Source organism: Leuresthes tenuis, unplaced genomic scaffold (assembly GCF_036924035.1).
Source record: "Leuresthes tenuis unplaced genomic scaffold, fLeuTen1.0.hap1 SCAF_13, whole genome shotgun sequence".
In the NCBI taxonomy this organism is placed as follows: Eukaryota; Metazoa; Chordata; class Actinopteri; order Atheriniformes; family Atherinopsidae; genus Leuresthes; species Leuresthes tenuis.
In genome coordinates this window covers 8,071,322-8,091,789 of record NW_027325367.1, presented here as the reverse complement: position 1 = coordinate 8,091,789, position 20,468 = coordinate 8,071,322, and the positions used below count along the sequence as shown (strand labels likewise).

At 39.2% G+C, this 20,468-nt stretch overlaps 4 protein-coding genes across 8 annotated transcripts in view; 2 read left to right on the top strand and 2 right to left on the bottom strand.

Annotated features, from left to right (window-relative positions):
• Positions 1-3: 3 nt before the first annotated feature.
• On the bottom strand, positions 4-8,939 carry cpsf2 (cleavage and polyadenylation specific factor 2). 3 transcript variants are annotated; one of them, XM_072361965.1, is made up of 15 exons: positions 8,919-8,939; positions 8,252-8,418; positions 6,456-6,615; positions 6,237-6,342; positions 6,026-6,155; positions 5,831-5,946; positions 5,417-5,604; positions 4,958-5,248; positions 4,694-4,794; positions 4,087-4,290; positions 3,852-4,004; positions 3,433-3,655; positions 2,879-3,193; positions 1,578-1,712; positions 4-425 (listed from the first exon to the last, which is right to left on the bottom strand). In XM_072361965.1, exons 2-15 carry the CDS (start codon positions 8,398-8,400, stop codon positions 333-335), a joined length of 2,364 nt encoding a protein of 787 aa, XP_072218066.1. In that variant the 5' UTR covers positions 8,401-8,418; positions 8,919-8,939; the 3' UTR covers positions 4-332. The 3 variants fall into 3 exon arrangements, with proteins under 3 accessions (XP_072218066.1, XP_072218064.1, XP_072218065.1); XM_072361963.1 differs by having other exon boundaries at positions 8,795-8,936; XM_072361964.1 differs by lacking the exon at positions 8,919-8,939 and having other exon boundaries at positions 8,252-8,649.
• A 197-nt stretch (positions 8,940-9,136) lies between these two features.
• Positions 9,137-11,225, top strand: LOC140267098 (NADH dehydrogenase [ubiquinone] 1 beta subcomplex subunit 1). The gene is made up of 3 exons (XM_072362271.1): positions 9,137-9,226; positions 10,189-10,333; positions 11,047-11,225. The coding sequence occupies exons 2-3, from the start codon at positions 10,194-10,196 to the stop codon at positions 11,081-11,083; spliced, it is 177 nt and encodes a 58-aa protein (XP_072218372.1). The 5' UTR covers positions 9,137-9,226; positions 10,189-10,193; the 3' UTR covers positions 11,084-11,225.
• A 157-nt stretch (positions 11,226-11,382) lies between these two features.
• Positions 11,383-16,581, bottom strand: riox1 (ribosomal oxygenase 1). 3 transcript variants are annotated; one of them, XM_072362268.1, is made up of 15 exons: positions 16,456-16,581; positions 16,158-16,316; positions 15,887-16,029; positions 14,994-15,093; positions 14,505-14,618; positions 14,124-14,230; positions 13,941-14,048; positions 13,689-13,723; positions 13,255-13,433; positions 12,582-12,686; positions 12,361-12,502; positions 12,148-12,268; positions 11,921-12,020; positions 11,753-11,839; positions 11,383-11,521 (listed from the first exon to the last, which is right to left on the bottom strand). In XM_072362268.1, the coding sequence occupies exons 1-15, from the start codon at positions 16,546-16,548 to the stop codon at positions 11,462-11,464; spliced, it is 1,653 nt and encodes a 550-aa protein (XP_072218369.1). In that variant the 5' UTR covers positions 16,549-16,581; the 3' UTR covers positions 11,383-11,461. The 3 variants fall into 3 exon arrangements, with proteins under 3 accessions (XP_072218369.1, XP_072218370.1, XP_072218371.1); XM_072362269.1 differs by having other exon boundaries at positions 15,887-16,026; XM_072362270.1 differs by having other exon boundaries at positions 15,887-16,023.
• Positions 16,582-17,780: 1,199 nt separating this feature from the next.
• The window catches only part of extl3 (exostosin-like glycosyltransferase 3), a 28,148-nt gene continuing 25,460 nt past the window's right edge, over positions 17,781-20,468 (top strand). Inside the window, exon 1 of the mRNA XM_072362731.1 lies at positions 17,781-18,000. The gene's annotated coding sequence lies outside the window, so the exon portion shown is untranslated. The remainder of the gene's footprint in view (positions 18,001-20,468) is intronic.

The following is a 20,468-nucleotide window of genomic DNA, read 5'->3' as shown; positions in this document are numbered from 1 at the left end:
GAAAAAAAAAAAACGTTTTAATGACAGAACAGAGGGCAGTTTGTGTGTACAGATAGTGGAACTTGAAAACAAAAGCATTTATGGTTGTAGTCTGTTTACACAGATAGGTCCACTCAGGCAATGCATCTGCCTTTCACTTTCTGGACGTAAACTAATAAAAGAAATGTTATCTGGAAAAAAATTAGAAAAGTGAAAATGTACAAGTTTTGCAGTGAAACTGCTGGAGCAGCTCATGGGACAGAGGTACACTCCTCTCTTCTAAATAAAGTCCTTCTGAAGGATTGTCTGTGTTGCCATGGTGTGCTCTGCAGCGGCGCAGCCTGCTGCTGCTGCTATACAACAGCGTACTGCTGATACAGCAGCTCCCGGATCTTATAGTAGTCGTCACATAGGCAGCCTTCTAGGCCGATACGTCCGGCCTCCGTCTAGACAAAAAGAGAATGTAAAGATACACTGGTTACATGGGTCCTCGAGCAACAAGATTGCACCTTTGAGCAAAGATAGACGAGCCTTGTTCAGCACAATGCTGGCTTGTAGAATAACTGCATAGTATGTTGTCATTTCCATCCTGCAGACTTGGATTTTTAATGAATCCACACAAAGATTTGTCATTTAAGTCACACACAAACCCACACATACACTCCTTTAACAGTCTCAGTTCTCTTTGATTTCATTTTCTGGGTTGCTTCTATTTCAAGTTCTTGACAATTATGCAGTTTGCTGATGGCATCCTCTCCTCCTTTTTCTTTTCCTTTAATTGTTCAGTCTTGCCTGTGATTCTTTTTTTTTAATGTCTTCCATCTGAGGTGAGTTGTTTTCATTTGCCACTGGGGTTTTTGTATCCTGCTTAGGCAGGCTTTACTTGTCTCTCTTTGTGTTTAATGCTCCACTCTGTGCTCAGTGTGAATATGTTATCATATCATGTGCAAGGAAATAACCCTTGAACACTTGAAAAAGGGTTTCTTGCCGTAATTACTACCTCTGTACATGCAAATAAATCAACACAGATAGAAGAATGTTCAAATCCATACAGCTTGTAGCTGCAGCCAGACCCTTACTCAAAATGCAAACAAAAGAAGAAATAAAATGTGTCGCCGTTCTTTACAATATTAGTAGGTCTGATGGAGACAATTCTCAGCTGTGCATCACTACATCTGACAGCTTAAAGTCAATAGAATCAAATACAATAGGCAGTCATGTCATGGAAGATGTATTTATCTTGGTTGTTACTTTGATCAATTATTTTCTGCTAGCAAATTTTGTATGTTATTTGTAAGCTCTTGAGTGGTACATGTAGGACTACATTTAAGTTCTTTTTCTCAAAAGAATTATATAACAATATAATAATATATCACCTTCAAAACTTTTTTCACACATCATCTTTGATATGAATAAATATGTGATAGAAGCAGGAGCTCAATAATTTGACTGGGAGGTTTTGGCTTAAAAATATGAAAATGTGGTGGTGTATGTCTTCTGTGCTGCTGGCCTCTTTCCATGTTGAAGGCTAGTGGTGGGTAGTGCTGCAGGGAGCTGATGGACAGCACGCTCAGTGAGCCAAGGGGAAGGACACTCACCCTGCGGACGGCAACCATGTTGTTGCAGACAAGCACTCCTCCTACAAACTCGGCCTGGATGCCCTCTCTCAGCAAGACCTGCTTGAAGTCAGACAGTCGAGGCTCGTTGATGAACACAGACTGATGCCCTGGAATCTGCATGGAGAGAGGAAAAAGGCTCGCTTTAGACTTGTCTATCAAAAGGGGCTCTCAGACCTGCTTATATACCGCCTTAGACACAGACATCACAATTACATGAACAACTCTAAGCAGGGGCTTTTTCACATGAAGGCAACTGAATAATAATAATATTTTCTTAAATTGTGACTCAAGCAGGAGTTTAATATTGGAAGTCATGACATCTGCACCATAAGAAATGAGCATACTAAAACTGGGAAATCTAACAAATAAATTGGAGAAGAAAAGCGTTGAGCAGACATCTGAAGAAACCTGCATAAAACTCATGGCTCAACTCCAACAAGCAAATTGTATGCAAAATTTAGAAATGGCACTGAAATAAGACACGGCTGCCAAACATGAACCAGTCTAGTTCTCTATTGGTGGAAAGTTTCAAGACATGGAAGACTCTTCTCTGCCTTTTACTTTACTTAAACTGCTGTAGGACATAACAATAATACCTTTGCTCCTCTGGCTACAGCAGCTACTGGGATCTTAAAGTTATCTGCCAATTAGGGTTTTCCTTTCCCATGTAACGTGCAAGACAGCAAAGACTCTTAGAATAAGGTCACCTGTCAAAATGTTTCATAGCAGAACTTTTCACTTGCAACATTTATACAAGAATAGTTGAAATAAAGTACCCTTTTTTTTTCCTTTTTTGAGCCAAACAGTTGAAGAAACTCGCTGGTATCACAATACTGACATGTCAAAATTTATGGCTCTTTGGAAAAAGAAATTACGTTTGATCTTTCATTTGAAAGTGTTAAAGAACTCAGCAGCATCAACATTAAGTCATCTCCCACTCAAACATGTACTTGTTTCAGCTCATGTGGAAAAATTCAGACAACGTGGGTTTTTTCACAATCATCCAATAAAGAGGAAAAGTTTCTTTGCACCCATCTTGAATTCAAGTTTAAGCTGTGTATATACAAGCAAGATTTTGGGACATTACATCTGGTTTAGAGCCAGCTGTTAACCCTGAGTTCTCTAAAGTTAAAAATGTGTTTTCCAGCGAAGATAGAAAAATGTTAAAAATAAAATAAAATAAAGTTTTAAAAGCTCATAATTTCTTTAAGAGTTCTTCAGGAGATTAATGTTCTGGCATTAAAAACATCAACTTTCTTTCAAATGTCTCCGTTTCCCACCTCATTTGGAGGCAGCGGCTCCAGCGTGGGAATGACATCGCTCTCTTCTGACGGCTCCTTCTCATCTTCTCCAAACAGGGTCTTCATGGCACGCTGTGCTGCCACTGCCGTGGCGTTGTGGTCGATGCCAAGATCAGGGGCGATGTCCATTGGCATCTCGCTGTCTTCCACCTCTTCTTTCACACCCTCCTCCAGCATCACGCCGGTATCCACCTTCACTACACGCATGTCCAGCACACCATCGATCCATGCCAGCTCCGTGTCTTTGGCCTTGCAGAACTGCAGAGAGCTCACCAAGGAGTCTTTCAACCGCACCTTTACCACAGGAAAAAAATATCAATAAGAAAAATGCTGGCCTGTCATAGTTGCAATGTCTTGACTCAACTGCAGAGAGACTTTAAAGTCCTGACAAAGACATAGCAATCACATTTACACAAACAGAGCAGAACTCAATATTTTCTACTCTAAAAATGCATGAGGTTTAATGTTTAATAAAAAAAGAGATACCTAAACTGTACTAAAATCTAAATCAAGCAGGCTTAAGTGAAGCAGACCTGGTAGATGTGTGTCTCACTGGTGGCATCCACAGTTTCCTGCAGTTTGGGTGTGTAGACTTTGATGTCTTTGCTGAAAGCCTTGCACGACTCAGCCAGGTCCAGACTGGCTTCAGGTGGCCCACGGACAATCACCAGCTGTCTGGGCTTCATCTGATTAATAATTTTCTTTATGGAGTCGCCATCAGAGCGGCCTTCGTAGTCTATGTATGTCACCCTTGCTCTGTAAAGAATTAACAATGGGGTCAAACTTTTCAATGGTGCTGATAAGTCAAACCTTCTAAGAATCATGCAGACGAGATTTATTGACAGGACGGCAGTTTGTCCAGGAGAGATTGTACTGCGCTGTTTGTCATTGTTATGGGAAATAACATCAGCTGCTTATAATCATGAACTTAACAATCATGAAGATCATTGACCTTATTTCAAGATTTTCTATGCTTGAGATGCATTTGGTGGGGACGACAGACAGATCCTGGTCCATGGGTTCATCTCCATTTGTCATCCCAGATTCCAGTTTGCTCTTCTCTTCTTCTGTAGCTTGTAGTTCTGGAACCAGAAACTCCTCCAACCTTAGATAAAAGCAGATAATTTAAGATTCTTAGCTTAGAGCGGCCTACACTCTGACATCCGCGTGCATCAATATTTCAGTACCTGATGATTTCTCCATATTCGTCCCACTTGATTCTCTCCTCGTGTGCTGGGAACATTGGATACGACTTTTTGGCTTGTTTGAAGAAACTGCCTTTACGGCTCCCCTCGCCCTTCATCATCAGGTCGTGATGCTTTGTTTTCACAGCAGCTGGCTGATCCAGATCATCGTCCATATCACTTTCATCACTGGAGTCCACATCCACCCTGCAAATCCATAAAAAAACAAAACAAACAAACTTAATTCTGTACACAGCAGTTCAATTTCTCCAGAGACAGAACATTTTTAGTCAGTAGCAGAGGTAAACAGTAGGACAATGCAGTTACAACTCATTATCCTTTTACAGATTTCCATTTTAACAGCTCTGGATTTGCAACAAACCATAATGTGTATTTCACTTGGCATTTTACCTGATTTACTGTTTTAGCTGTGAGCTGAGCATGAAAAAAAATTGAACTCTTGTAAAAATTTCCAGTATTATCAAAACTTGTGCTTCATTTATCAATAAGGGGACAAGAAACTTTGGAACTGTGAGAGCCCAAATTAGACAAATTAAAAAATAAAAACAAATCTTTCAGCCATTCCGCCTTTAGTTCCACCAGGACTTACTCCTTCGCTTGTTCAAGTTTTTTAGCTGCTTCTTTCTTGATTTTGTCCTTTTCCAGATATTCCTCAAGCTCCTTGCCTTCGAGCTTTACTCTCTTCCTGACCTGTTATAACGAGAAGTGCAAAGCATGAAAATAGTGTAAAAGACCATCATCACGTGGTCTGAAAAGTTACAACTAGGAGCTTTCCACAGGGCAAATGCTGCATGAAGACATGAGTATCAGCTTCTGTGGCAGTAAAACAATTTCACAAGATGCTGCATCTCACCTCCAGATCCAGCATCTTTTCTCCAGGGTTGTCGATGAGGTAGCGAGCTAAGGTTCCAGGTGTAGTGCGGTAGGTTAGGATGATGGAACTTTTAGCGTTTTGACACCACTGGATAAAAAGCTCTCTGGAAAAACCAGACTCAAGATCTGGTTGGCTGCAAAGCACCACCTTGGGGCTGGGCACCCGGGCCAGGTCCGCCAGACTGTGGCACAGGGTCAAGTGTCGGAACTGGAAAGGATTGTTTCTCTTGTCCTCAAAACACCTCATGAGTTTGTCACTCATCCACTCCACCTACAGAGAATCAGTAACCATCAATATGACAGGTCACAAGCACACATGTAGTTCTGTTATAATGTGCCATTACGTCTCTGTACTTGCCTCTTCTGCACAAAGTTTGCTACTAATTCCTACTGTCTTGTTTCTGTTTTTCATGAGCTAAGACCAAACTAAACTAAATACCTGGGACTTGGAGAATTCCACCACATTGTAGCTGACATTGTTGAGCAGAGCAAGTGGATAAGCTCCAAGCCCAGCATCCTTTGTCCTCCAAATCTGGTCTAGAAGCTGAGCCAGCTCCAATACACGCCCAGCCGTATCCACAGCAATAAGGACGTTACCGTCACCACGCAGAGTTTCCATGACATTGGCTTTGGAAAAGGAAAAGGAGAAGAAGAAAAAAAAAGATAATAATATACTGCATTTATCATCCTTTCCAAGATGATGACAGCTGTAAGGGGGAGGGGACAAAGGAAATATAAAAGTTCAGACACCGGTGTGTCATGACTTATCTCTACAGGTTTTTTCATTACAATGAATTATTAATTGACATGAATGTGTCATTAAACACTGAAGAGTTTTGTGAATATTACTTACTAAGCAGCTGCTCATCTCTTTGTTTGCGACGTGGTTGTACATATGTAGCATTGAAGGAATCTGTGATGAGTAAGGATGGACGACTAATGCTCTCCAACGTGCATCCATTGAGGTGACTAAAACAGAGTAAAACAGTAAGCAAACTAAGGACCAAACTGCAAACACATTTCCTATGTGCACTTTGTCTCTGCTTACATTTCTCTCTTGTGGTTAAAGTCCACAGCATATACAATCTCCTCCTCCCCATCCTTGACAATCTTCCAAATGGTGCCTCCAATCATGTGTCCAGCTGGAAGAGGAGTGATGGAAAGACCATGCCCCTTTCCTGTAGATATATAGAAAAAAACCTGTTATGTAGTCTATGGATGAGGGTGTCCCCTGATCTGTGATGGATCAGTAAACTTACCTTTCAGATTGACAATCTGAGAGTATTTCAGCTGCTGGATTTTATCAAAAGCACTGTCCACATCATCAAGGGTGAAGAGTGTGAAATCTTCGCTGTTGTTTCGAGACTGAGTAGATAAAAGGAAAATAGAACTTTTAAGAAAGCAGTAGTATTCATGAAAAAATCTATTTTAACAAGATTACTTTTGCATACATTTCCCATGTCCCCATCTTACAGTACCTGATATAAATCATACATGAACATCTGACCCATCTTGTAGACAGGAATTGTGGCGTAGATAGTACAGTTTAGACCAAGTTTGCCCACAGCATAAGGCAGAGCTCCCAGGTGAATGGGGTCAGGGTGGGAGAGAAGAACTGCATCAACCTGGTGAACATATCTGAAGGAAAAAATTAACATTACCTTTATTTATCACAGAACACACAAGACAAATTACAGAAGCCAAAAAGGATGAGGCAATTTATTACATCAATTCAGAGAAAACACATCCAACTTTTCAAAAGCCTAAAGTAATGCCTGGAATAAGAGCCAAAATTCAGATAAGTTGAAGAGGAGGTGTCAAGAAAGCAGAGCGGGAAAAAAACAAGAGAGAAAAGATAAGTTGAAATCATTCTTTCCCCTTGATTGTGGTGGGAAATGTGAGATTACTGTCAGATAAAATGGACGAGCTTGGAGCCCTGACAAGGACACAGCGGGACTATCTTGAAGACTATACAGTCAGACAAAGACTGCACAGAGAGAGAGAGAGAGAGAGAGAGAGAGAGAGAGAGAGAGAGAGAGAGAGAGATGTTGAACTGTGTTGTCTACAGAGATTTCTCCTGTAACATATGCCAACATTGTGTGTGTACGTATCAGCTAAGTTGTTGCTAAGTTACAGCATGCAAATCTTCTGCAGATTTCAACCACAACTCTCTCTGCTACAATTCAACTTTCTGTTGTTTCTGTGTTTTTGTAAGCTGATTTTGATTTCATCATGTTATCTATCAATAACTATAGCATATATTAATTCAATGACTAACCCTCTATACTACAACTACATGATTTCCCTTTGGTAATTGATTAAGTATTATTAATGAATTAAGTATTTGATTAATATGATTAATTATCATTATTATTAAACTGAACTGAAAATGTATTTTAAACTTCTTCTCAGCTCTAGAAAGGTGCCACACTAGTGGCACCAGTGCCTGCTGCAGTGGCTTTGGACATATTGTTTGTATCTCTTTGGGATTTCCTGTTATCTGGTACGATGCATAACTGTGGCAACGTGAAAATTATGTTGGAGCAGCTAATTGAGCTTTTCAAAGCCCAACTGATGCCTGCAATAACACCCCAGATCCAGATAAGTTGAACAAGAGATTTCTACGATACAGAGCAGGAACAAAACAGAGAGAAAAGAGAAGGAAGTTTAAACCATTTCTTCCCTTTATCGTCCTGGAAAATGTGAACTCACTGGTAACTAAAATGAATGAGCTCGGAAGCCCTGACGAGGATACAGCAGGAATATCAGGAAGGCAATATAATTTGTTTCACTGATATATGGCTGCAGGAACAACTCAAACACCTCTCTACCTGGCTGTCAGACTCTACGAGTTGACCGAGCCTGCAGATAGAGAGGTAAACTATATTATGGTGAGGGAGGGTTACTGTGCTTGTTAACAGCATGGTGTAATCTTCAAAATGTCATTGAGAATGAGTATCTCTGCACCCTGGACGAATTGTTGGCTGCACTTTTCTGTCCATATTTGCTGCTCATGCTGTGTGTGACATCAGCTAAGTTGTTGCCAAGCTGCAAAAACAACATACCAATTGATTCATGATGATTTGTAGATATCACCTACGCCTCTTATTCTACAACACTTGACCTTTCTAAAAGTTTGCCAACTAAGCTTTATCTAATTTGATCTTATTTTGTTTTACTTTCAGGGATTAATAAACAATCATTTAATTGAATTGTTTAGTTTTAAAAAGCCTCTGTAAATTGTTCTGCTCATGGAGATGGTAACCACCCTTACCGCTTCATGGCATCAATGATGTCCATTGAGAAGTTTTCGTCCCAGCCACAGTCCAACAGGAAACGAAATTCATCCACCTGCAGCAGGTAACAGAGGGCGGATTCTTCCTGAACCCCTGACACTGCAGTCAGCTTGATAATAGACGTCATTTTTCTTCAGTTGTCGCACTGCAAGTACAGTTAGGTTTGCAAGTTAAGCTGAGCACCAAACAATCTTTGTTACGACCTCTTTAAGCATCCAATTGTTGTCCCATACTACCGCGCACAACTCATTCATTTAATCACATCAGCACTGAATAGAAACAAAAAAACAGGTATGGTTTAAAAACAGCATTATATGTAAATGTTCAAAGCACGAAGGTGCATGAGTCTGAACAATGTTATGAGTCGCTGGCAAGTCAATTAAATTGCAAATAAAGTCAAATAAAACAGTTGGGTTGCTAGCCATAGCTAGCTCAGTGGTTAGCGGTGCTAACCCCTGTGCTAACTTAGCACATATGAACTTGTGGAGTTAAATGGATAGACAAAGGAACGTGTAGCATACCATTAAATACAAAACAATATAACTTCCCCTTCACTTGAATATAAAAACAGCAAAGATATATTTTTATCTTATTACAACGTCACGACATTTTGGTTAGCGATTTGAACACAGACTTTTAGCAGACATGTTTTTGCCGCTGCATCACGTGTCAAAGGTGAAAGGAGCGTACCAAGTACCGAGGTGTCAATACCAAATAATTTCATGTTAAAACACCAAATGAAGATAATATTCAAATGGTTTTTTATTGAAACAAGTTTGTTAATTTTTTTAACATTTATAGTCTTTTATGCATAATCCACCACGAATGTCGTGATATGAATAATGCTGTGTTAAATTTTATATTACCAGGATGTTGTTGCGCAGTTGGTAGAGTCCGATGTCCTTTGCTCAGTGAACGAGAACCTGAAGGCCACGGTTTGTTGTACACAGAAGGTAAATTATTTTGATATCCAAGCCATGTGTCTCTATATTAATTGAGTTTGTGTTCTCTAAAATTTCTGTTTTGCTTAACATACACTAACTTTCTATTGAAATGCAGTTCTGAACCAAAACCTCACATCAATTGCTAATGCTAGTTAGCTATCAAGCTAGGTGCTGATGGCTGTGAAGGAGTTTGACAAGCATAAACTTTCTGTCTCTAGATGTATTTTGTTAGTACCTCTATGACAGCTACTGTATATTATTTGAAGTAATCGTTGAGTTTGATAGAGATTGTTGTGTAATAGTCATTTTTACTTGTCAAATCTTAACAATGAGAGACTTTTTCATTTGCTCCGAGTGTCCACACGACTAAGCTAGTTTAAAGGTTACAACAAAGGTTTACATATTAATTCAAGCATAATGTTTCATAGCTTTGACATGATTGTACAATTAGGTCAAGTCTATTTCTACCTGTGCAGTCATGTCAATTCCTAATGCAAGTACGACAAGTCTACTTAAGTTTTGTGACCGTCACGTAAATATAAGTAAGCTTAAGTTTAGATAATTTTCTAGCAGATTTTTTGTTTTTTTTTTGGTTATTGATTCGTACCAGCAGGTCTCACAAGATGCCACCTCTTTCCATGGTTTTGAACCACTTTCCTATGATTTCAGGGTCTCCACTTGTTATTAAAATATATAGCTATTTTAAGCGATTGAAAGCCTGGTCTCAAGTTCAATATTGATGCCTGAATGTATTCAGAATTTATTATCCTGTCTGCCATGCTTTATAAATGCAAAGAGGTTACAGCAGTGCCATATTCTGAACTAGAAACAGACTGTTTTGAGTTTGACTGTGGTTATTCAGTTAGTGTGTAGCACACACACCTATCTAACTTTACATATAGGTATTTTTATTTATTTATTTTTTTTAAATCCAAGGTTCAATCAGTGATCGTCTTTTACATCTTTTGTAGGAACCATGGTAAATTTTGCCTCAGTTGCCCGTCAGTATGGGATACACATATTCGTTCCCTTGGGCTTTGTGATTGGATTGTTCATGGACAAACAACAGGATAAAAAGCTCACAGCTTTCAGGAACAAGAGTATACTGTACAGCAGGTAAGAAAATGCAACTGGTGAAAAATCTCATTTAAATCAGTCACGTGGTTATGTTTGTTACTGTGCATCCAGTTGCCCACAGCTGGGACTAATAACTGTGAGTGGATGCTTTAAGTAATTTGATAGTTCACTTAAAAAGAGAATAGATTAAGTCAATGTTGCAACAGCAACTGGTTATGCAGCAAACTTGATGTGCTCTGAAAAATTCTTTTACAAATGTTGAAAACTGATGATACCCTTTTGTCAGAAATGTGACTGTAGCTTTGCATTTTACCTTGTTCCATCTGCTGCGTTCAACATCAGTACTCAGATTTGGAAAAGTTTGTTGAAGTTCAGTTATCTATATGAAAGTGCAAAATATTTGTCTATTTTCCTTAGTTTCAAATGATTAAACATGGGGAATTGTATTTATCCTACGCAATTTAGGGTATATTTTTTTATTACATCAGCTTCTCAACCATAACCTTTGATAAGGTTTCCTTCATTCAGCAAACTCTGAACATTCTTTGAGCATCAAGCTCTACTCAAACATTATTTCTTTACTTTTGTGATCATACATCCAAGAAAAGTAGAAATAAAAAAAACATGTGTTTGATTATGATAGTAATTTCTCAGGTCACTATTTCAAATAAAGCTGTAAAAAGGCTGAAATGAAGACTATTATCCCAAATGACGTCTTGATGCAGTCTTGTGAAACTTTTTCTTCTGTGCAGGGAGCTTAAGCCCGGTGAGGTGGTGACCTGGACCTAGACGTTCCCCCTCTTGGAAAGACCGGTCACGTGTGGTGTGAATGACTGATGGGTGGTTCGAGATTCACATTATTTAAGGAGACTCCTTTATCTCTTCTTTTGAGTTGTATCAACCAGTAATAAAACATGTCCTTTCTCGTCAATTTTGTACTGGTGATTTTTGGCTGAATTACATGAAAGGTTGCCGATTTTTTTTAAAAAGGAAAAAAAAGTCTTGTTTAGTTTAAAGCTGAGCAGATCACAAATTCACGAATACATTTCAGTTTCTGAAGAGCCAAATGAAGACAACTTTGGAAAGAGTTTCTCTGCATTAATGTTCTTGTTTTATACAAAAGTCATTTTAATCTGTTTATGCAGTCAGTTGGACTGAAGAATCTGACTACAGAGGTTCTGCAGTGTGGATAATCCCCTTCTCAAAAAGCAGCTCAGCCAAAGCAATCTGGGGAGAGGGAAAATATATATATACATTTAATTGTAAACCACCAATTTTTTTCTTCTTTTTTCAATAAATAATATTAAGCTTCAGTCAATATGTTAAACACCATTTTTACATACTAATAGATCAGAGGAAAGGATGATGTCCTGTTCATTTCTAAAGTAGGACATGTAAACTCTGATCTCTGCCAAAAGAAAAAACACCAAATGACAGTATCTGAACGTAAAAACCTACCCTGTCCTGAGCAGAATTGCACGGCAAGCTTCCTACGGGCACAAAGTCGGGATATGAGTGGATCAAAAACTCAATGGCATCTGTGTGCTGAAATAAAAAAAGCGAAAGGGACGCCATCATTAGAACACTGAAACATGATATTTGAAACACAAATGTGCAAATCTCTACCTCTGTTTGCACTTCAAAACTCTTGGGCTCCTCTTTGTGGTAAACTCTGGAGTTGCCGGTGGTGTAGTATAGATGAACAGCGTCTCCATCACTGCATAACCTGGCAAGACAAAAATTCATGCGAGACAAATCACTTGATTGTGTTTCTGCTCCAATGGGTTACTAAAGAAGGGGCTCTATAATACAAACGGTTAATACAAAACTACATTATTGCTCTAGCTTCTTACCTGGCACACCCTGCACGAAGCATTCTAATTTGGGTCTGGGTAGTAATGTGTAAACCCACATTCTTAACTTTTCCACTCTCCCACCTAACTGGCGTTCCGAGCACACTGCTGTTCAGTTCATCTACAAGTGATGGTAAAAAAATGGTTAGAATTTGAAACCATGCCAATCTCAAACACCTTGTACAATAGAGAGATTTTCTTCTCACGGTATACCTGGTGTGAGCATGGGAGGCAGGCAGTCATGGAGGAATTCTCTGGCTTTCTGGTCCACGGCAGCATCCACTGGGGCATAATTTGGTAGTTTCTTCATCAGATTCTCAATCCGAGCCAAGAATTTGACCCTACGAAGGTCCTCCTACACAACAAGAGCTTCACTCATTAGGAGGCAAGTGGGCTCACGATTGATAAATTAAAAGTACTTTAATGATAATGACCTTGTCAGAGTTCTGCACTCCCATGTACGTCAGGTATTCCAGAGGTAAACCTCGTCTGAACTCCACATCTTCCTCCATCGCTATTTCTAAAGCTGCAGGAACAACCTGAAAAATGAGTCAGAAAGAGTTTCTGAGTGTAACCTGTTAACTGTTAAAAGATGGCTGATGCCACCTATTGCACCATTATCTACAGCGAGGCAGTCGACGCCAACTTCATTTTCTATTTGATTCAAGATGGATGTGGTTAGGGATATTTCATTTACTGCACCGACATGCTCGAATGAAAGAGAAGACCTAAAGCTTCACAATAAGGTGTGTTTGAAGAAAAAAAAATCCCAGGAAACCTTACAGTCTACTAAAACCTTAATTTTGCAGCTTCTGAGAAATAAAAACCTTCACCCTTTATTGTAAATGGCTGACTATGCATTTATGTTTTCATGTATAATTTGTGTGCATCTTGAAAATGTTAATGTGATGTTAATCAGATATCCAGAGTATTAAACTTTTCAGACTGTGAGCAACTTTTACATGCTTTTCCCCTTCAAGCATAATGCCACGTGAGTGTGATTTATCAGGTTTCATTATCTTTTTTCTCTGCTTCAGTAGCTGAGAAATTAAAGGTCTGTTGCCAACTCTGAAATTCAGTGAATTATCTGGTCTTTTCCTGTTCTACCTTCAGTAGCAGATCCCCCCAGCTGTTCTTCTGGAAAGAGGAAATGGTGATGTGCAGAGAGTGTGCGTCTGGTAGGCAGTTGCCCTGATGGATGAATCCTCGAGGAAAGTAGAGGAGATCCCCGGCTTCCAGCACCACGTCCAGGATCGGCTTCCCGATCTCTGACTGTTTGAAGTTTGCTGAAGGAAACACACAAAGGAGTCACGTCTGAGAAATGTCGGCCATCATGTTTATCAGCTCCAAACACAGACAGAGCTGCGCGTTCCAAAGAATTAAAACATTATAGTTGTACATTTAGCTACTTTTCACTACGAAGTTCATGCTGAAAGACGTCCCAAAGAAATGTCACATTTAAATATCTAAAACCCAAAGCCGGGTTTAGATATTAAGCAGAGGGAAATCTATTATAAAAAGTCTAACAGATTTTTACTTACGACTTGAAAGCACAGGCAAGACCTCATCTTCTGACCTAGAAAATGTCCCAAAAAAAAAAAATCCACAAACAAAACATTACATTTGAGTTTAAAAGCTGGAAGTCAAAGACCTAAACGTTAGACTTAATTTAAATCAAATCACTTTTACTTGTATCTAAACTGGTACATTTATGACATGTTTACACAGGATCTTTCGCTGCTTTGCTAAAAAGAAAATGTGAAAAAAAAGAAGGAATATTTGACTTTTTTCACCTTGGGTTGTACACTCGCCAGTGTTTCTTCCCTTCCAGTTGAACTACGAAGGCCTCGATGTCGTCATAATGCGGAGCAAAGCCTTGAGTGCCAGGCGGTGTCAGGTATCTGGTTGAAGAAAACACAAATTTAAAACCAAAACAAAGAGGTTTGCACTGACCAAATTTTAGCGCCGCAACTTACACGTTGGCCCCTGCCATGCTGCCAAACTTCTCCTGGAGGATGGACAGAACGTTCCACACCGCGGAGGAGAAAGCCTGAGGATTCAGCATACGGAGGGAGCAGCCACTCTGGGAAAGAGATTTAACGATGACTACTGATCTGCTGTGAGGCCGCTGTGCAGATGGTGCCCAGGCACAGGTAATGCACCCAGTGGAAAATTACCTCGAGCTTAAAATATTTAAACTAATATATTGCTTAATGTATGAACCAACATCTGCTTTCTTCAAAATGAAGATTGTCATAGAAAACATGAAAATGAGAGAAAACCTTAATAACCCCGACAAAGAGTGTGAGTGCAGCTCATTTTCAGCAAAATACCCGCCTGCATCAGCGGGCCCTCACCTGATAGAAGTCCCACACAGTGAACGGCAGAGCTCTTCCAGGAAGATTGTGCGTTTCCCTCTTGCCATTGGTGTAGCTTGTGACATCCAGATTCACCCCATACTGAACATCCTCCTTCAATCAAACAAGAACTTTCTTATTGTAGTTTATCATCAACTTGAATACTTTCTTAATATCTTAAGAAAATAATTATCAACTTGCCTGTCTGGACATTTAGTCTAATATGTCTCATTATTGGTGAGCCTTTGGCATAATCAAGCTTTTTCTGACTCTTATCATAGCAGAAGACAATCCTTGAATCAGGTATTTTCACAGAAGGACACTTCTTCTAATAAAACGGTTGGCATTTATTTTTTTAAACAGTTTTTTTTCTTTTTAATTTTCCCCTCAAAATTTTTTAAACTTTTTTAGGACAATTATCATCCTCGAGTCCTTTTTCCCCCCTCTCTTAACTCTTAAATAGAACACTACATGGTTTCAGACTCTTACCTCTCTTAATATGCGATCAAACTCAGCTGTGGAGAACAGACCCTTGTAATAATCTGGATTCTTGCGTGTAACGAAAATGGGCTTCTTCTCCCACGTTTCCCTTAGGAAAAACGAAGAAATAAACAATACACAGTAAATTAATTATTCATTTAAATGTAGTGCAGGGCTAAGGGTGCTGCTGATGATAAAATAGTTAGTTTGATTGTGTGCTCTTTTCCACAAACTGTTTTATTCAATTTCAGACTAAAAGATGGTGATGTAATGTAGTTGGTGGAAAACAGTCAATTGTTGCAGAAGAAAAAGGATCCGAGTGACTTTGAAAAGCACCTCCATTCCAGCGTCTCCAAAAATGCAGGTTCTGTACAATATATTCACTGTATGTATATTTCCTCTTTGCATTTCCTCTCATCTTCATTTATTAATTTGTACTTTTTCAGATTAATTCCTGATTAAGGCTGTTTTAGTCCTCCATACCTACACACTGCTACAAATTTAAGTTAAACATTCATGTAATAGTATTCCATGATGGCACTGGCCTCTTTTTAGCAGGATTATGTGTCCTGGCACACAGGAAAACTGTTAATGAATGGTCTGAGAAAAATGACAATGGTCAAGGTGTAATCTTGGCCTTACCAATTCTCTATCCAATCAGACTTCTGTGTGAGGTGCTGGAAAAATCAACTCTTCTCCAAGGAGGCTCCACAGTACAACTTACAGAACTTCAAACACGTGATTGTTGACTTATTCTGCAGCATATTGTTAAAGGTTTTGGGGGTATAGTGAATCTAAAGCTGAAACATCCAAAATAACATCCTCTCACATTAAGCAGCTATGGGGAACCGAGGAGATGAGCTGTTTTCAAGCACACAAATAATGGGTGACACACAGACTACCTGAAAAAGGTCTTGGCAGGAATGGGGCTGATGAGCCACTGAAACAGCTTGCTTGCTCTTTCCCTGCTATTGTTGACCTCCGCCAGCTCCGTCAGCACAGCATCTAAAGACTTTCCACCAACACACTCCTCCACCTCCTGCTTCTGAACAAAGACACTCCATTAGGCTTTAAAACGCACTTCAAAAATTTCAGAGAAAAACAAAGAGACAACTTGTCTACAATAACAATAGGGGGATAATATGCTGACGTTATATATGAGCAGATACGCACATGTTCATCTGCTGCTGCCTTCAGGTTGTCCTCTCTTTGCGCAGCCTTTAGCAGCTTCTTTCGCATCTTTTTCCTCTCAGCTCTCATTTGGGCTTTTGATGCGTAGACATTAACGGCTGTAGTCGCATTGTCCTTTTTCTTTTTCTTCTTCACTTCCACCTAATAAAACAAACAACGCAATGGCAAACAGTAATGATGCGTATGGTCTGGGGAAAAGGTGCAGATGAAGAGGGGCTGATCATAAGCAGCTGTCTTTTAAATCTATCTTAAAGTCGGGCTTTAAGTCCATTTTTCATACCTGCAGTGAGGGCTTCTTGGCGGGAGGAAGATTATCTGAGTGGAAAGTTTGATAAAGCGCAAAGGCAGACATGTGTTGTTTCTCCATTTTCATGCTGGTACGACATCAACCTGCGACCACCGGCCTCTTTTTCTACGGCTCATTTGTTCTATAATGGACTCACTACCGCCACCCACAGAGCGCCACTGTGAGCTGCAGGCATCACAAGATTGTTTTATCACACGTCAAAATATAAAAGCGACACCCTACAGTGAAAAAAAAACTGAGAAAATTCTATATTATAATATTGAATTATAAACATTCATAATTTGATATAAGAGCTATTCATTCAACTTGTTTTATTCACTGATCTATTTTGCACTTAACATATTAACATATTCAGTTCTTACTTTTTTCTATCCATATATCTAATGTTCTAATGCTTCCTTATCATAGACCAATAAGATTTGTGGAATATTAATATGATTAGGAGTGGATTAGGAGTGTATGTGTGTTGGTGCTCAGATAGGAAAGGTTGAGGAAAGTATTGTTTTTAATGCTCCTTAGCGTTTATATGCAACATTTAGTTTGTATGAAAAATGCTATATATGAATAATGTCTGATTTATCAGTTGACTGGCTTATTTTTGTTTGTTTGTTTCTTGTTCTAATGTCTGGTTAATGTTAACTTTTTGTTGTGTAAAAACAATAAGGCAAATACATTTTTGGTGACACTGTCGATACTATCAAAGAGGCAAGTCAAATTTAAATAATTAAAATAAAATAAAGCATACAAACAAAAACTTTGAATCAGATAATATGTTAATATTTCTATTTAATACTTTTATATATATAAATAGTTTATGTCCTTTAGATGTCTGTAAATCAGGCAATGTTTCCATGTTCTTGTTTAAAACAAGAAACTCTTCCAACAAACAAACTTTTTGTCATTAGCCAACCGTTAATTATCCAAATAATGTTAATTGATTTCCTGCTAAGTAAATTATTTTAAAAAATCAACAATTTCACATTAAGATTATAAATGCAAAGAGGTTAATCTCACCTCTGTGACATATTTGATCAGTTTATGAAGTTAACCTTTCATCGTTCACACTACAACTTTTTGAACCATTTCAACGACCTGTTTGACCTGCAGTAGTGAAGCAAGTTTAATGTTAAAGTGGTGTTTGAAGAGGAAAAGTTCTACATTTCTGTCAACCAGTACTCCAAACGTTGTGATGTCATGTAAAAGTAGACAGGATCCACATTGAACAGCAGGAGGCGCACTTTCCCCGTCTTTCCTCTACAGTTCGACTGGCGGAGCTCTCAACATCGTTTCCCACAATGCTTTGCTGCATGCAGTCGGTGCTGTTTGTCCAGCCGTCGCTCCAACAATGCAGCTTTTAATGGTGCTGTGAGCGCTGTGCGATGGAAACGCTGCAACACCGCAGGCTTGTCCGGAGTCCGTAGTCGTACACGTTCAACACTGAGAGATTTCTACTGTTTGTCAAACATCACAGACGGATTTTTGTCAGTTTTCAGGACATCCTGGACCCTTCTGGTTGGGGTGAGTAGCCTCCGAAGCTAACGTTGGTTTGCCAGTGGAGTTCAGAGCAAATGCATTTTGTTATGACCACTGCTGGCTAGCAGGCTAGCTAATTGGCCAGATGAGACATATGGCCCCTTGTGTCTTTTCTCTGCACCCACCTGTTATCTTCAGCAACATTGTGTCCTGTCGTCAGTCTATAGATGGAGATGTTTTAATTTGGTCTAAACTAGAGGAAAAAGGGGACCTGAAAGCAGTTTGGTGCATTTCTGTAGCCGCTGCAAGCCAGGAGTCTGTTTTGCATTGATGTCGGTTGAAGCACACGTCAACTCTGCCGGTGTAGTTGATGCTGCTGTGCCGTGATGTGGTCTGTTTCCATTCTGAAACGATTATATTTGTCAAACCTGCATCCCTTTTAAAATAAGAATAATAACTTACTGAGAGCTGCTCACTAGGTCCATGTTAAAAGTAAGAAAACTGTCATTTCTGCTACTTCTGTTGCTATCGGTTATGTTTTATATCTTTTTATGGCAAAAATGTTAAACTTTAGATCCATTGTCAGCTATATCCAGTGTTTAACTCAGTTATTCACTAATGACTCGTGTTGAAATGAAATGATGCAGTTTTTTGTGCATATTGTTACAAACTCACCATTTATTCTTTATTGAACTGCCCACACGTTTATATTACGAAATAAATAGGAGACAGAAAGTCAACGTCTGAAATGACGCATTACTAAAGATCATGAATCTGGGAACAGTTTTCCCTCATCTGCATTCACGCACACACACAACGTGCAAACATTTGACCTTGTCCAACAAAAACATGTTCAGATTAATTTAATTTCTTCATGCACACTTAAATCTGAATTGACCTCTTGTCCTTTTGTCTTTGCTATCAGTGCACATCAGCACATGGCAGATTATTCTCAAGTTGCGTAGATTCAACAGTGCCCAGCAGTTCCAAAAATAGCTGAGCATTGTTACTTCAGAGTTTTTTCCCCATGGCATTAACTATATGGTAAATAATCTCCCAATGATGGCGCAACGCTCTGCATGCATTTGTCCTGTTACAGAGAATACAAGTGCTGTAAGGTGATTAAGTGGGAAGCCTTAGTCTGTCATCGGGTGTTACACCTTTACAACAAGTCTCAGGAACCAGAAAACAGGTTTTGCTCACACTCTAAGCCCAAAGGTGGTTATTTCAGTTGTGTTTTATTAGTTGTAGACCGGAGGCTGGAAGGTGCATTTGTTGGTGGCTGTAATAAGGTGCCCGCACGAGGATGTTTTAGTGAGATCAATCAACAGCTCATCGACATTGAGTTGAACATGTCCATTTTCAGATTGTACTCTCTGCCTCTCGTGGTCTGAATCTTCGTGGGAAAGCAAAGTTGCTGAGCATGTGCAGAATCAGAGTCCTGAATCTGATGATTCAGAGAAACTGCAACTGAGAACGCAGGGAAGTGGTTTTTATGAATCTCAGAATATATCCTACGCTAAATTATTAGCATCCGTATTTTACTGTGCATCTTTCTTGACATGATCTTACTATCTGAACAAAACTATGACAGCCAAAGATGATATCTTTACGTTTTCAGTTAAGGTAAGATAATATGTTATCAAGCAGCCTTTTCTGTCATTTATATAGGATTGAATTGGACCACAGTGTGAATTAACATTCATTACAAAGGGCAGCAGTTATTCCACCGTGAACAAGGATATTGATCCTTTTCTCTGGAGACTCACTGCCACGCTTTCTCTGAATGATTTTTTTTCTTTTTGTGGTCGTATTTAGCATCTTTTGGCATTATAGATGATAAAGAAGGGAGATCTCGCATGCATTCAACTTTTGTGCTTGCATATATCTAAAGAAAAGAGGTGGGCTTGTTTTTTTTAAAGTGACCATATGTAGTGATGTCACACCGTCCTCAGTTATCCTTCTGTTATTTTTCCTTTGAAACTTCGCAGCTGAATTGTTCTCACCAGACATTTTGACACATCGCAGCACAAGGAGCGCAGCAGAGTTCTGCACATGCTGGCTTGTTGCGGTGGCTCGCTGAAAGTTTTCATTAACATTATTAGTTACACCTGTGTGTTTCCTTCCTGCTCTCACGAGCCAAAACGTCCACAGTGAAAAGACCTAGTATGGTTAGAGAAAATGAGGTCTTTTCTGGCCAAACACTACGTTTGGTTTGGCTTTCGACAATCCAACACTGAAGTTTTACTTGTTGACTTTTTACTCCCATCTGTGCTTGTTTTGTCATGACATGTCTGCATGCCTGCTGCGAGAGAGCTTTATTGGTGTATGAGCTAAAGATGATGTTTGTAAGTTTTCAAAGGCGTTACCGTGTCTAAGATCATGAATTCAACTAGATTTTAGTTAGACATCACATTTGCCTGTTGCTCAAAGTTGTTTATATGTGGTCAGTATTTAGAAGGAATCTGAAATTTGAATAAATTCAGATTGATTTCCATCTAAAGATATGTCGG